The 14,529-nt window shown below is 39.2% G+C and overlaps 2 protein-coding genes across 2 annotated transcripts; both read right to left on the reverse strand.

Moving 5' to 3' along the window:
* Positions 1-315: 315 nt before the first annotated feature.
* Positions 316-3,258, reverse strand: LOC136707292 (low affinity immunoglobulin epsilon Fc receptor-like). Its single transcript, XM_066681278.1, has 2 exons — positions 3,222-3,258; positions 316-680 (listed from the first exon to the last, which is right to left on the reverse strand). Exons 1-2 carry the CDS (start codon positions 3,256-3,258, stop codon positions 316-318), a joined length of 402 nt encoding a protein of 133 aa, XP_066537375.1.
* Positions 3,259-4,420: 1,162 nt separating this feature from the next.
* On the reverse strand, positions 4,421-14,064 carry LOC136707081 (uncharacterized). Its single transcript, XM_066680962.1, has 5 exons — positions 12,927-14,064; positions 10,125-10,227; positions 9,920-10,019; positions 6,740-6,926; positions 4,421-6,408 (listed from the first exon to the last, which is right to left on the reverse strand). The coding sequence occupies exons 1-5, from the start codon at positions 13,191-13,193 to the stop codon at positions 5,359-5,361; spliced, it is 1,707 nt and encodes a 568-aa protein (XP_066537059.1). The 5' UTR covers positions 13,194-14,064; the 3' UTR covers positions 4,421-5,358.
* Positions 14,065-14,529: the final 465 nt, after the last annotated feature.

Consider the following 14,529-nt stretch of genomic DNA (forward strand, 5'->3'; position numbering starts at 1 on the left):
GTTGAGGTTCAAGAAAATAATTAATATTTACAGACACATCTACACATCATGTGTTGCCAGAATGAGTTGAAAAATATCTTTAAAGCCTCTTAACAATAACAAGAAAATGTACCATAATCCCAGTTATATATTAATAGTTTTCATACTAAACTTGTCTTTCTTATTAAAACTATGCTGAGGAAGAAATGAATATTAATTATCAGCATGATTTTGAGCAGCTTGTATCCTCTTCTACATCTCTAAAGGAAAAAAGTAAACATCATCAGACATTATTTATTCACTGTTAATATTCAGACATTGATGAATATAAGTCCATTACTGACCCTCGTCTGTGCAGATGAAGTTGAGTTTCTGATTCTGTGACAGACTGATCCACTCTTTACTTCCAGACTGTATCGCTCCTGATCTTTCTCCTCCTGTGCAGTCTTCCAGCCCTGTTCCGTTCCCCGGGGCCCAGTTCTGGTAGCACAGGGACTCTCCACTCACCCAGAACCAGAAGTTCAAGGTGCAGGTGTGACGCAGACCCAACCACACATTAGCAGTGGAGGCATAATTAACTGCAGTCTTCACCCACTGCTGGATTGTCTCGTTATGAACAGAGACCAGGTCCACGTGGTGCGTTCTGCAGTACTTTAGAGCGTCTTTCCATGTCTTGGTTTCATTAACCAGAGTCAGTGGACCTGCGAAGAAATGAGAATAAAGACTTCTGAGCTTTCTTTGTCTAAAGTATAGAGTACAGTTGTGTGTTTCATTTTGTTTCTGTTTCTGTGTGTTTCAGTGTTGGTTTCTGCAGTTTATCACTCCATTACTTTTTTCAGAATCCTGTTTTAAAGTCCTCACTCAGTGCAACTGCTTTAAACACAATTTTAAACTGAAATATACTGAACATAAATATAAAGACAACACTTTTGTTTTTCCTCCCATTTTTCATGAGCTCACCTCAAAGATCTAAGACTTTTTCTATGAACACAAAAGGCCTTTTTCTCTGAAATATTGTTCATAAATCATGAAAAATGTGAGGAAAAACAAAAGTGTTGCCTTTATATTTTTGTTCAGTATAAATGCACCTCATGTACTGCATATTATTACCTTATATTACTCACTTTTGTAGCAGACAAATGGATTTGGGTGACTGCAGTGAGCATTATTCCACTGGTTACTATTCCATAATTGCACACAGTCTTCACCCGGACCGTTGCTTGGCTCTCCCGGATACCAGTCCCTGTACGAGGAGTGACTCCCATCTGACCACTCCCAGGTCTAGAAACAAATTAATACCTGATCAGTACAGAGTCCTCCACAAATATATGAACCCCCCATAAACACGAGCAAGACGAACACTAAAACATTATTTAATGCTGATCTTTTGAAATTTCCTTAAAAACGTGACTGTTACACAGGGTTTTAATGCATAACATTATTTAACTCTAATTAATAATTTTCCAAATTTGGCCACAACTTCCTCCCATAATTGCCTCCTTTTACAGAGACTAGTGAGATAGTAGCGGTTTTATTTAAAGATGTAAACACAGCACAGTTACAATGTTGAGATCAGAAAGTTCAGATTGAAAACAGATTACATTGTATTTGTGCTGAAATATGCATTAAATCTAATAACTAACTCCAACAAATTCTCTTCTCTTTCGCTCTCTCTCTCTCTCACACACACACGCCAGTGGCGGATGCTGGTCTTTCAAGGAGGGGAAGCTCAATTTCGGACTACATTATAAAATGTGTGGTTTATTTATACATAAATTCTACCCTCCGTTCCTTTTTAAGAAAATGATCTGTGACAATGTCGTACCAACAAGGCGTCTTTTCCAGGGACCTCTCAATGGCCAGCAGAGCTAGGCTGCTTAAACGGCCTTGGCCCATTTGGAGTGTGTCCGCCTGTGCTCCCACGGATCTTTACACCAAAGGATCGCTGATTCGCTCATTTCGCTGTCAATCAAAAAGTGATTCAGCCTCAGACAGATCATCCAATCATCATGCAGAAGCTGAGCGTCCGGGCCAGCCGAGGCCAGCCCACTGCCTCATAGACCCCTAGAGACGCTGAGCGTCCGATGGGCGGGACAAAGCCCAGCATTTATCCAATGACTCGTCTCGTTTCGCTGCACTTCGCTGTTTCACTATTGAAATCTGTGGACGCTGTTTAAAGCACTGTGAAGCTGCAGGAATGATTGAGAGGAAAGCCGTGTCTTTACCAGTGATAAGAAGCTGATTCTGAACAAAAGTTGAGCGCGTTGTAGTGCGTATTTATTCAATTACATGTACACACAACAGAATATATTTGATCACTTATTTTTTTTTACATTTTAGAGGAATCGCCACTGACACACACACGCACACACACATCTTTTTTATTTAATATCCATTATAAAAAACTTTGGTCTATCGTAGGCAAGATGCGATTAATTGCTACAAATGTTGTGGTTCTTTTGTTGACTGTTTTTCTAATTCATCAACAGCACTATGGAAATATAAAGGGGAGAGAACGATTATGGCATTTGTCTGAGAATCTGTGTTTTTCTTTCAATCTTTTAAAAAATATTTTACCTACAGCACAAAGGTAAATGTAACATTCCACATCAATGTCTTCAGCTAAATTAGGAGTTGAGCTAAAAGCAGTCAGTCACCACACTAGACTTGAAGCTGTTTCCTAAGAAGAAATGGGGCTCCAAATCTGCTTTCCAGCTGAGAGCTGTGTGTTTGTGATCTATCATCTCTAATCACCCAGCATCAGAACTACTCTTCCAGCATCGAATGTGAAGCCTTTACAGTGGATTAGAATCTGTTACAGAGGACAAACTCCCTTTTAAAACCCTGCAGTTTAGAAAATACAATGGATGAACCTCAGTCCACAAACTTTTGGCCACACAGTGTATATGAAATAGGTGCAGGTTGTTACATTAGATCATTATCACACACTGTGACTAAGAGAAAGTAACTTTAAAACATGTTTCTTTAATGTTAATTGTGTTAATGTCAATTCATAATACACTCCTCTAAATGTTAATATATATTAATCCACCAGGTCAGTGTAGTTCTCTCTGCAGTATTTCTGAGCTTCAGTCCAGGTCTTTTTTTCATTCACCAGATGAAACTCATGAGTCAAACACAGAGAAAGAGTCCACAGACCTGCAGAGATTAAAACCTCTCGTCAGCACGGCAGTACAGTTCTGAAACAGCATTTATACAGGTGATCATGAATCTACACTGACCTGAGTAAAGCAGGAGGAAATACAGAGAGGAACCCATGACTGTAGATGAAGAGGGAGAGGGGGGATTCAGCGTTAAGGATTCAGCTTAAAGAATCTGTACTACTAGTTCATTCTTGGTTCATGCTTTGGAAGTAAGAATAGCTACAAACACACAAAAAGAAACCACCTGTTTATTAAGGACGAGTACCTTCAATTTGTGAAGAGAAAATGTTCAGTGAATTAATCCTTAAAGTGAGTTTCTTACCTTTTCGGCAAAGCTGTTGGTGCCGGTAGTGAACAGTGTGTGCTCTCCACATTTAACTGTACTTACATGAAGACTCACAAAAAGAATGCAAATCAACACAATTAACTAGTTAATTGTTAACTGAAATGAAACAACCCTCTTCTTATAACATGTGTTTATGACCGGTCTTGTGTGTTTTCCCAGTATATAATGGTTTGAAGCTACAGAAGGAAAGAGAACCTGTGACGTCTTTGGTCCGATCCCAGAAAGGAACTACTGTGGAATGAATTGCTGAAAAACTTCAAACTGGTTTTAATAGAAAAGTGCATATGGGACAGTGTAGCCGCAAACTGGTCCAAGTGCCTGTGACATGGGCCCTATGCTGACTACTACCCACTGCTGAAAGCACCTATATAAGGCACTGATCTGATAAATCACATTTCCTTTAACATGTTGTGTATGAACAGGTCCAAGTGTGTCACTTACACAGTGAAGAGATGGTAAAAATGTAGACAAATGTAGTATGGTGGGAAATGTTCAGTTCTGGCCTTCACTGTAGATTTTATTTTTACACATATCTCCTGCCTCAACAGTCTTGCAGAACAAATAAATAAATCCCTTGTCACTGGTCTTTTTCAGCATATAGAAATTCCCTCTACACATACTTTGTTGACTTAACCTTCAAACATCGACTGTTGGATGTCTTCAACATACAACATACATTTCTGCTAATGTATTGGTGTCAGATATCACAGGACACCTTCAGATGTCTTGTGGAGTACATGCCCTGGTTGGCCAGATCAGTTTTGGTGACACAATGCTATTTAAAAACAATAAATAAATAAATAAAACCCACAATATTTGTTCGTTGGTTAGTTGGTTTAATGATGTGGCTGCTCAGTGTGTGTGTTTGTATAAAAAATTATACCCATTACTGAATTATTAAAATAAGGATTATATAAATAACATTGGTCCCAAACTAAATATAAGATGTTTAAATAGATATCACCCACAGCCACAGATTGTATCTGCATTTTCACACAACAGTTGATTCTAGGTTTGCATATGGATCCATTACCAGAGAAATCAACTTCACTGAAACTGACCTTCATTTGACTGTAAATCTACAAAATCTTGGGATGTAATCCAAACAAATAGTGTGTCAGTGTTTCTTTGTCATAAAGAAGCACAGAGGAAGTCATGAATAGTTGAACATTGCTTTCTGACAGCTGAAGTGATTAAAAATGTTTGCAAAGACATGTCAAAGAATACCATATTAAATTAATATACCAGTGTAGCTCAGAAGACTTTCACAATTTAACCAATGTTAACCCTCAAGAGCAAAAATGTGCAGTTTAATTAGATATTCAGAAAAGTCTGTAGATATCCACGTTGGCTTCTTGAAAACAACAACCTAGGAACATAAAAGCTTGTGTTGAATGGGAAACTCCCCATGATCACACATCTGTGAAGCATGGTGGCGGGTGTACTGTATTTTTGGCACACATCTGTCAGTGAGCCGAGTTGAGTTCAGGCACCGTGCAGAGTAGGACCAACAATGGCTTCAAACCTACTGCCGATATTTTACAGACAGCAAGTGGAATATGAAATAGACGTTAGGTCTTGTTGAGCTTAGAGTAATTTGTCCTTCAAACAAAGTTCAAACCACCCAGAAAAGATTGCAGTCATAAATCCATAAAAAAGGTAACTTTACATAATGACGTATAAGACTCTAGGTAGTCATGACCATAAAAGTTTTTACGAATTAAAAAGCTAACAGAGCGAGAGAACTAAAATATATCTGTATATTCTATTATTTTCACATTAGATGTCTGCATGGCTACTGTGTTTTTGTTTTTAAAGTCTTTTCTTTTTATGATTACTTAGTAACTGTATTGGAAGCATTCATTTTTTTTATTCTGTATGTGGTGATTCAATGCTGTGATGCCTCTGCAAGTGGTTCTTCAGGCTGACATTGTGGCTGAAACTCTCTCCACATTGTTCACACATGAAGGGCTTTTCTCCAGTGTGGATACGCATGTGTGACTTCAGGTGTCCGTCCTGGTTAAAGGAACGTTTGCAGACCCAACAGGAGTAGGGTTTCTCTCCAGTGTGGGTTCGCATATGCCTGGCATAGCTCTGGAAAGAAGCCAGGACCCTGGAGCACATGGTGCAATTGTATTCCCTTCGAATTCGTCTCTTCTTTCCACAAACGTTCCATTCAGGACCCTCATCACATGTTTTTGGACTGTATGGAGAACTGCATGAGAGCTCTGTTTCTTGGTCACTCACGTCATATTCTTTATTCGCCTCCAAAAGAGTACAATACTCTTGCAAAGTGTCTTGATCTGCCAGATTTGATGATTCTCTGGGCTCACCTTGTTTTTCCTCTTCCTCTGTACAAGCTGAAGTTTCTTTATTGCATTTCACTGCCCCCTCCTGGTCACCCTCTGTGTTTAAAGCACTCTGAATGATTTGCTCTGATAGATTTGGCTGTTTACAGTTCTGATCTTCAGTTCTGATCGTGTCTCTCGGGACATGGACAGAGTCATCCTCAGCATGGGCCTCTGTCTTGAACATGGTCGTGGATGCATTTGTCCACTCTATCGGTGGTGAAGCATTATTCCCCACTGCTTCTGGCATGACATTTGTCTCTGTATTTGACCACTCTGCCTCAGTTTTCACTGCTGCCCAATTCTCACTCTCTCCACAAAAGAGCGTTAAGCCCTGACTATTGTCTTCTTCCTTTACTTTAAAATTAAATTCAACATTCTGTACAGCAGATATGGAAGCACTGTCCTGCTGTGTCCAGTTCAGGGCCTCCTCCCCGTCCTCATTGTCCTCTGTGTCTGAGTGTGAGATATCCTCATCCTCATATAAAGCTTCTTCCTGGTCAGACATCATGGATGTGCTATCTGATAACTGACTATCATCACATGACAACATCACGGTCACTTCAGCCACCTGGGGAGGACAGCAGTTTAATTAGATAAACATTTTTAACATTTAACATTTATAATATTTTGTATTATAGGTGACATTATAAATAGTGATATTTGTGTTGCTGCATGTTTAAAAGTTACATAATAATCCATCAAACCTCATTATAAGGGCCTTATGAGGCATTATTGGAGTTTATACAATTACACAATTTCCCCACAGTCCTTGGGCAAGACTCCTAATGGAACATTTGCCCACATAGTTAAATTGTTATAAAGTTGCTCTGGGTGAGAACGTTTTACAAATGTGTACATGCAAGAATAAATGTTGAATGAACGAAGCAATAAATATTTACCTTGTGTTTTGTCTTACGAGCTGGTTGAGAGGTCCACACTCTGTAGTTACGGCAGATCAGACACTCCTGTCTGAGGGAGAGATTTCCTCCTCTGCCTTTCCCCCGAACTCGGCACTCGCTGGAGCACTCCAAACAACGGAACAACCGCAGCAGCAGAAACTCCTTGCTCAACGTTACATAACTGCTCCTGCATTAAAATGACATTTTTAATTATGTAAATTCTTCACAGAGCCATGTTTAAACACATATTTTTTATTTTTGGAATAACATTTTCTTTTCCAACTATTTGTGTTTATGAAGTAGATGTTTGTTTGTTTGTTCTTAAAGTGATGTGCTATTAACATTATTTTTCCAGTTTCTGTGGTCACAGTGGGGCTTATAAATCAGATTTTTAAAATTACATGGTGGCATCAGCAGAACTTTTCAGTTCCACCTTTAATATGCTATTGTTACAAACCGGATTCCAAAAAAGTTGGGACACTAAACAAATTGTGAATAAAAACTGAATGCAATGATGTGGAGATGGCAAATGTCAATATTTTATTCGTAATAGAACATAGACGACAGATCAAAGTTTAATCTGAGTAAATGTAACATTTTAAAGGAAAAATATGTTGATTCAAAATTCCACAGTGTCAACAAATCCCAAAAAAATTGGGACAAGTAGCAATAAGTGGCTGGAAAAAGAAAATTGAGCATATAACGAACAGCTGGAAGACCAATTAACACTAATTAGGTCAATTGACAACATGATTGGGTATAAAAAGAGCTTCTCAGAGTGTCAGTGTCTCTCTGAAGCCAAGATGATAAGAGGATCACCAATTCCACCATTGTTGTGCAGAAAGATAGTGCAGCAATACCAGAATGGTGTTACCCAGCTTAAATTGCAAAGACTTTTAAGTTATCATCATCAACCGTGCATAACATCATTAAAAGATTCAGAGAATCTGGAACAATTGCAGTGCGTAAGGGTCAAGGCCGTAAAACTCTACTGGATGCTTGTGATCTCCGGGCCCTTAAACATCACTGCACCTTAAACAGGAATGCCACTCCCAGAAAGCATTGTCACTGAACACAATCCACTGTGCCATCCGCCATTGCCAGCTGAAACTCTACAGTGCAAAGAGGAAGCCATTTCTAAGCAAGCTCCACAAGCTCAGACGTTTGCACTGGGCCAGGGGTCTTTTAAAATGGAGTGTGGCAAAATGGAAGACTGTTCTGTGGTCAGATGAGTCACGATTTTAAGTTCTTTATGGAACACTGGGACGCCATGTCATCCGGACCAGAAAGGACAAGGATAACCCAAGTTGCTATCAATGCTCCGTTCAGAAGCCTGCATCACTGATGGTATGGGGTTGCATGAGTGCTTGTGGCATGGGCAGCTTGAATGTCTGGAAAGGCACCATTAATGCAGAGAACTATGTTCAGATTCTAGAACAACATATACTCCCATCTAGACGTCATCTCTTTCAGGGAAGACCCTGCATTTTTCAACAAGATAATGCCAGACCACATTCTGCAGCAATCACAACATCATGGCTACGTAGGAGAAGGATCCGGGTACTGAAATGGCAGCCTGCAGTCCAGATCTTTCACCTATAGAGAACATTTGGCGCATCATAAAGAGGAAGGTGCGACAAAGAAGGCCTAAGATGACTGAACAGTTAAAGGCCCGTATTAGACATGAATGGGAGAGCATTCCTATTTCTAAACTTGAGAAACTGGTCTCCTCTGTCCCCAGACGTCTGTTGAGTGTTGTAAGAAGAAGGAGGGAATGCCACACAGTGGTAAAAAATGGCCTTGTCCCCACTTTTTGGGGATTTGTTGACGGCATGAAATTTTGAAACAACATAGTTTTCCTTTAAAATGATACATTCTCTCAGTTTAAACTTTTGATCTGTGATTTGTGTTCTATTCTGAATAAAATATTAGATGTTGGCACCTCCACATCATTGCATTCAGTTTTTATTCACAATTTGTTTAGTGTCCCAAATTTTTGGAATCCGGTTTGTACATTCTGCCACCTAGAAAATTTTTACCCATCCACCTTAAATAGAGTAGAAATGACTACGTGTCTCAGGTAGAAGGATCCAATCCACTTTAAATTAGACAACAGTTCTGTTACCTGTAGAACCTTTAATTCCACCTTAAATGAAACAATGATTATGTGACCCCTGGTAGAATTGTCCATTTCACTTTAAATGCTAAAAGTTTAAGGTGGTGTGTAAAGTTTCATACACAACAGATGCAGTTTGAGAAAATGAAAATGATGAGAAATTAAAGTTGTTTGCAGTATGCACATATCTGCTTTGGAGGACTATCTAACTGACCAGATGTTTTTGTCTTGGCCTTTGGTCTCTACAGCATAGAATCCGGTTGCAAATTTGACAACAAATACAGACAATCTTGGCTTTATTTATACAGAACAGGAACAATTGAGGCACGTTTTGTACAGTTAATTTATACTCTTTGTTTTGTGGTTGATATATGTTGCAGTCACGCAGCTCCAGGGACCTGGAAGTTGTGGTTTCAAGTCTTGCCCCGGGTGACTGTCTGTGAGGAGTTTGGTGTGTTCTCCCTGTGTCCACGTGCGTTTCCTCCCACGGTACAAAAACACATGTTGGCACGTGGATTTGTGACTCAAAAGTGTCCATAGGTGTGAGTGAATATGAGTGTGTGTCGCCCTGTGTAGGACTGGTGCCCCCTCCAGGGTGTGTTCCTGCCTTGTGGTCAGTGATTCTGTGTAGGCTCCGGACCCACAGCGACCCTGAACTGGACAATCGCTTACAGACAATGAATGAATAACGAAGTTAAAAATATTTAGATATTGTAGTAGGAAAATTAAAAAAAAAAGCTTAAATATCCTAAATAAATAAAACATAAATAAAATAAAACCACAGTTTTCAAACAAACTGACAAAAACAGCCCCAGAATAAAGACCAGTGAAAACCAGAGAACAGTACAGCACACGGGTTAAAATATTGATGTTCATTTCTAAGATAAACACAACAGTAAACACAATGAGTGATATTAAGTTCAGCAAACATTATTGAAGAAATGTTCATATATCGTATGATAAATTGATAATGTAATAATTGTGATAGACCTGTGTATAACAGCCCAAAATACGACTTGGAAAGTAAATATCACACACACACACACACAAACACACACACTTACTTGTCATTTAGCTCCTCCATGTGAGGCCTTTTTGCTGACGTGAAAGTAAAATCGTCTTCTGAGAGGAACGCAGTCATGTCCAGAGGTCTTACCTGAATTGCTAATATCACAATAAACACTGATTAAAGTTAACACAGCAGCAAAGCAAATAGTCTGTCACTTGATCAGCTTTTTTAATGAAACATAAAATAGAACATTAATCCACCTTTACTCCTTCGTTTGGGCTTTGGACTTGGTATTGAGGCTTGGATGAAAGCACTCCTGGTAGATGGAACATCACACTGGCAGCCGACTTCTCTAGTCATTGGCTAGGGAATGAAATATAGTGCAATTAAGCATTGAAAATTTCAGATAGGCAGAAAAAAAACAAGTCAATGATATGAGGTTGGAGAGAATATTTCAAGACATCTGAAGACATTTCAAGTCATGGTAGTTTATTCAGTACACAACGTGCATCTCAACATTAGGTGCACGGTGGCGCAGCAGGTAGTGTCGCAGTCACACAGCTCCAGGAACCTGGAGGTTGTGGGTTCGATTCCCACTCCGGGTGACTGTCTGTGAGGAGTTGGTGTGTTCTCCTCACCAACTCCAACCAGTGGTTTCCTCTGGGTGCTCCGGTTTCCTCCCTCAGTCCAAAAACACACGTTGGTAGGTGGACTGGCGACTCAAAAGTGTCCGTAGGTGTGAGTGAATGTGTGTGTGTGTCTGTGTTGCCGTGTGAAGGACTGGGGCCCCCTCCAGGGTGTATTCCCGCCTTGTGCCCAATGATTCGGTTACAGATAATAAATGAATGAAACTGTTACAAAGAAAAATAAATGCTATTAATTTTAATTCTAATTACAGTGACTTTAACTGAACATTTCACAAGTTTTAATGTGAACTAGATCTACTACAAAACCCATGTTTACTTCATGTAAACCAATGTTTCATATTGCATCATTAAAAAAAAAAATTTAAAAAGTGTAATACTGTCCACTGTTGTAGAAAACAATTTTATTACTTTGTGTTTGTTGACAAATATCCTTAAATGATTAGTTAAATTAGCATTTATAACTACATACTCATTGTGTGAAATCCTGTACCCTATATGCATTTATATGAATGACTAACCAGCATTTACATTATGTATTACTTACACATGTAGTTAAACATTTTTGCTTGATATTGCACTACTAACTCATGATAATTACTCCTAAAGACATATTATAAGCTAACTTCACTATATGGCATGATAACTTGATATTGACACACAGTTTTAATTCTTAACGTCTAACCTTGAACAGATGTGCACTCCAGGATTGTAACACACTGACATCATAGTGTTGGTCACGGAGGCGCTGATCTGTAGCTTCTGTTTGTGGCCTTGAAGTGTATATTTCTGACTCCCTAAATTTTAGTTTCTCTTGGGAAAAGAGGACTGGGAAGAGAGGCCCATTGTCAGCCTGGCCAGATAAAGAATGTCTTCAGGGTCACAACAGGCACCTGAATATTGCACGTGAAGAGCTGAGTACTATTAATATACGCTAATCAGCCAGAAACGCCTCACCATCAGGCTATACGTCATCTGGGGTATAACTGTTGGAGTCAGATCATGTGATGTCAGAGCTTCACTTGGGAGGGGTATCACACTGTTCTCAATGTGTTAGTTCTCCTGGATCCAGTATTGTTAAATAAATACTTTGATTTGCTTTGAACTTCACTCGACTGGTGTCTGCGACTCTCTCGTAACGGACACGCCTCCCCCGAAGAGGGAGGGTTTATTTTGGACCTTTTTGTTATTTTCTCATGAGTTGGTAAATTTTAAATACTTTGAGAACGGTCCAAAGAAACATTTTTTATCTTCACCACCCCTACTGGTGCATTTTTTAAAAGCCCATTACTTATGAGTGAGTGCTTCATTTAAGAAAAGGAGAAAAAAGTACATAATTATTACATTTAATCCTTCATAAGTCACAGATATCAGATGTATGACTCTAACATTTTATTGTTCACACACAGCTGGTATAACCTAAACAGATAAGCATGGAATGAAATGAGAATGTCATGGAGCATCATCCAGTAACTCTGGCATTAGTCATGATGGAATTTGTGATCCAAAACTGACCATCCCACATCAGTACCTGACTGCAGTAATGTCTGAAATGTTAAGACTGGCGAGCATTCAACAATTAAGTCATATTTTGCAGATGAATTTACTGGTTATTTACTGGGCATTTTAAAGGACCCAAAAATGCTTACAATTTACAGGTAGTATAGACAGTATTACAAGACAGACAACATAACAACAAACGTGAAACCATTTATGGTACCAGGAAGTTGAATGCAAGGGAGAAAATGTGAGTAACATTCAGAATTCTGTTATTTCCCTCAAAGGCACCTGAGGTTCACGTTTTTGCAGTAAAGTGTTTCACTTTAAAGTTCCCATCCATTCAGCCTTAATCCACTAATATCTCCCTTTCTTCATTCATTCATTAATTATCTGTAAGCGCTTATCCAGTTCAGGGTCGGGGTGGGACCAGAGCCTACCTGGAATCATTGGGCGCAAGGCGGGAATCTCCCTTTCTTCCAACACTGAAATCCAGTAATGCCTTAAAAGTGGCTTAGCTGTATCTCCATTAGTTCTCCTTCATTCAGTGCCATGAAATACAATACAGACCTATGAATATACAATTAGTCTCATCCTCTATTGCCACTTAGCCCTCCACCATTCGCCTGCAGCTTTAAAGCCCTTCCCCACACTTTGAAGGAATAGGATCCTTAAATTTTTGACAGAAATGACCCTAACTTTGTGAATTTCTGATTTTCTTCCAACAGCCTTGGAGTTGACTGCTTATTACACTCAAAACATGTTTACTATCATATAATAAATACACCATACTGACATGTTAATATTGTTTAAAACATTCACTGGAGGAGAACATTTAGCAAACCCTGAATACAGATATCTATCTAGGATGTGTAATGCAAATGACTACTCAGACACTGGATTTTATCATTTCAAGCTTACCTTCACACTAGGAGATGCTCCTACGGTGTACACCGATGGGATCGCCGTGTCTGTCAACAGTAGAACATCTGTGAATCCCATTTCATGCTGAACTAAATTTTTGAAACAGTCCACTGTGAAATGCCTCGAACACAGTCTTGAGTTGTCCACTATCCCAGTCTCCTCAAAATGTATAAATTCGAGCCAGCGGGCCCTCAACCACGGAGTTTTAGGGAAAGGGAACAGGGGCCTTGGTAGTGCACATCCGAATATACACCTTCTGCCCATGTTGCTTTACTCAGCTACAGTGGTACAGTGAAGCATGCTCAACATCATTAAGGATATATATGAACAATGCAAACAGGTGAATTCTTTTTGTGAATATACATATGTTGGTTACATTACTCAGACACAGTGCCACTTACTGAACAAAATTAGGGAACAAGTTTATTCATTCTAATGGGCATTTAATAAATGTGGAAATTAGGATTGTCTTCTTAAATCTTGCATTACAGCGAAAAAAAAATATTTAGCTATTTATTTGAGGTTCCAAATGCAGGAATTGTAGATTGAATTTTGCACAGGAACCAATATCCTGCTGCCTGTGCTTTCATTAAAGGGGTTTTACAGAATGTTATTTTTATTCATTTAGAGTGGCATTGGACAATTTTATTTTATCTCCAGAACAGTAAAGTTTCAGCAAGTAGTGAACATAAATCTTAACGTGTAATGGCAATCAATAGGTAAATAATATTGCCAAGTAATTGTTGGAGCACTTCTGTTTGCCCATTCGCCAAAGGAATTGAACTCCAACATAATAGAAAATAAATGGCTGTCGTTGGAAGGAAGGAAGGCGGTAAAGATGTTGATGACAACGTAAATAGTCCACCATATAAAAACAGCTCAGAATCAGTCCCAAAACACCTCCAAGATACACACGAAGCCCAGGAGTCGACTCTGTTTATCCTTAAACGAGCCTCACTCGGAGCCGTTCATTTTCACCCAGTGCTGTTCAGGCGTCTCTCCTTTTAGAGCAAGATTTAAATAAACTTTAGAGTCTATATTTTAAACAATGGGTCACTAAACCCATTCAAAGTCCTTAAAAAATGTATATGTCCCAAGAAACCGAGACCCGAGGAAAACACCGCTACACTGTCAGATCTTCTTCTCGGGGCTGGTGATGACCGTTTTTAGCGCAGCGCCACAGACGGCACTGCAGCGCCACTGCAACTCACTGACAGTGTCATGAGATATTCAGTTGTTATTCACCTGACATTGTTGCAGCTTATTGGTGAACACCTACCTGTTTGGCTTCCAGCAGTTAAGACCTGCCAGTTAACGACTACATCATAAGAATGGGGTAAAACCCAGGGCAGTCGATACAGACAGAGATTATTTATATGTACAACTCAATGTACATTAAATGTACAGTACAGTCCATTCTGTGAAGTTGAGAATGTTCATGTAAATATGAAATATGACTATTGATACACGTCCACGTGTCCTAAGAAAACATTTAGCGAAAAAAATAAAATAAAAACCTTCAACAAATACGTAGGGTATGGGCTCTTTAATTCCTGTCAGAATTTCCCGCCAAAGAGGCGTGGCCAGGAAACTGGACCCT

The sequence above is a fragment of the Hoplias malabaricus genome, chromosome 9, assembly GCF_029633855.1.
Source record: "Hoplias malabaricus isolate fHopMal1 chromosome 9, fHopMal1.hap1, whole genome shotgun sequence".
Lineage (NCBI taxonomy): Eukaryota > Metazoa > Chordata > Actinopteri > Characiformes > Erythrinidae > Hoplias > Hoplias malabaricus.

Excerpts from the sequence above, each read along its gene's own strand:
- LOC136707292 (XM_066681278.1), bottom strand. The coding sequence starts at position 3,258 with ATGGGTTCCTCTCTGTATTTCCTCCTGCTTTACTCAG. Across the intron at positions 681-3,221 it reads TTTCCTCCTGCTTTACTCAG|GTCCACTGACTCTGGTTAAT; the intron begins GTCAGTGTAGAT and ends ATTTCTTCGCAG.
- LOC136707081 (XM_066680962.1), bottom strand. The coding sequence starts at position 13,193 with ATGGGCAGAAGGTGTATATTCGGATGTGCACTACCAAGGCCCCTGTTC. Across the intron at positions 10,228-12,926 it reads GAGCATCTCCTAGTGTGAAG|CCAATGACTAGAGAAGTCGG; the intron begins GTAAGCTTGAAA and ends TTCATTCCCTAG. Across the intron at positions 6,927-9,919 it reads ATGGAGGAGCTAAATGACAA|GAGCAGTTATGTAACGTTGA; the intron begins GTAAGTGTGTGT and ends ATTTTAATGCAG.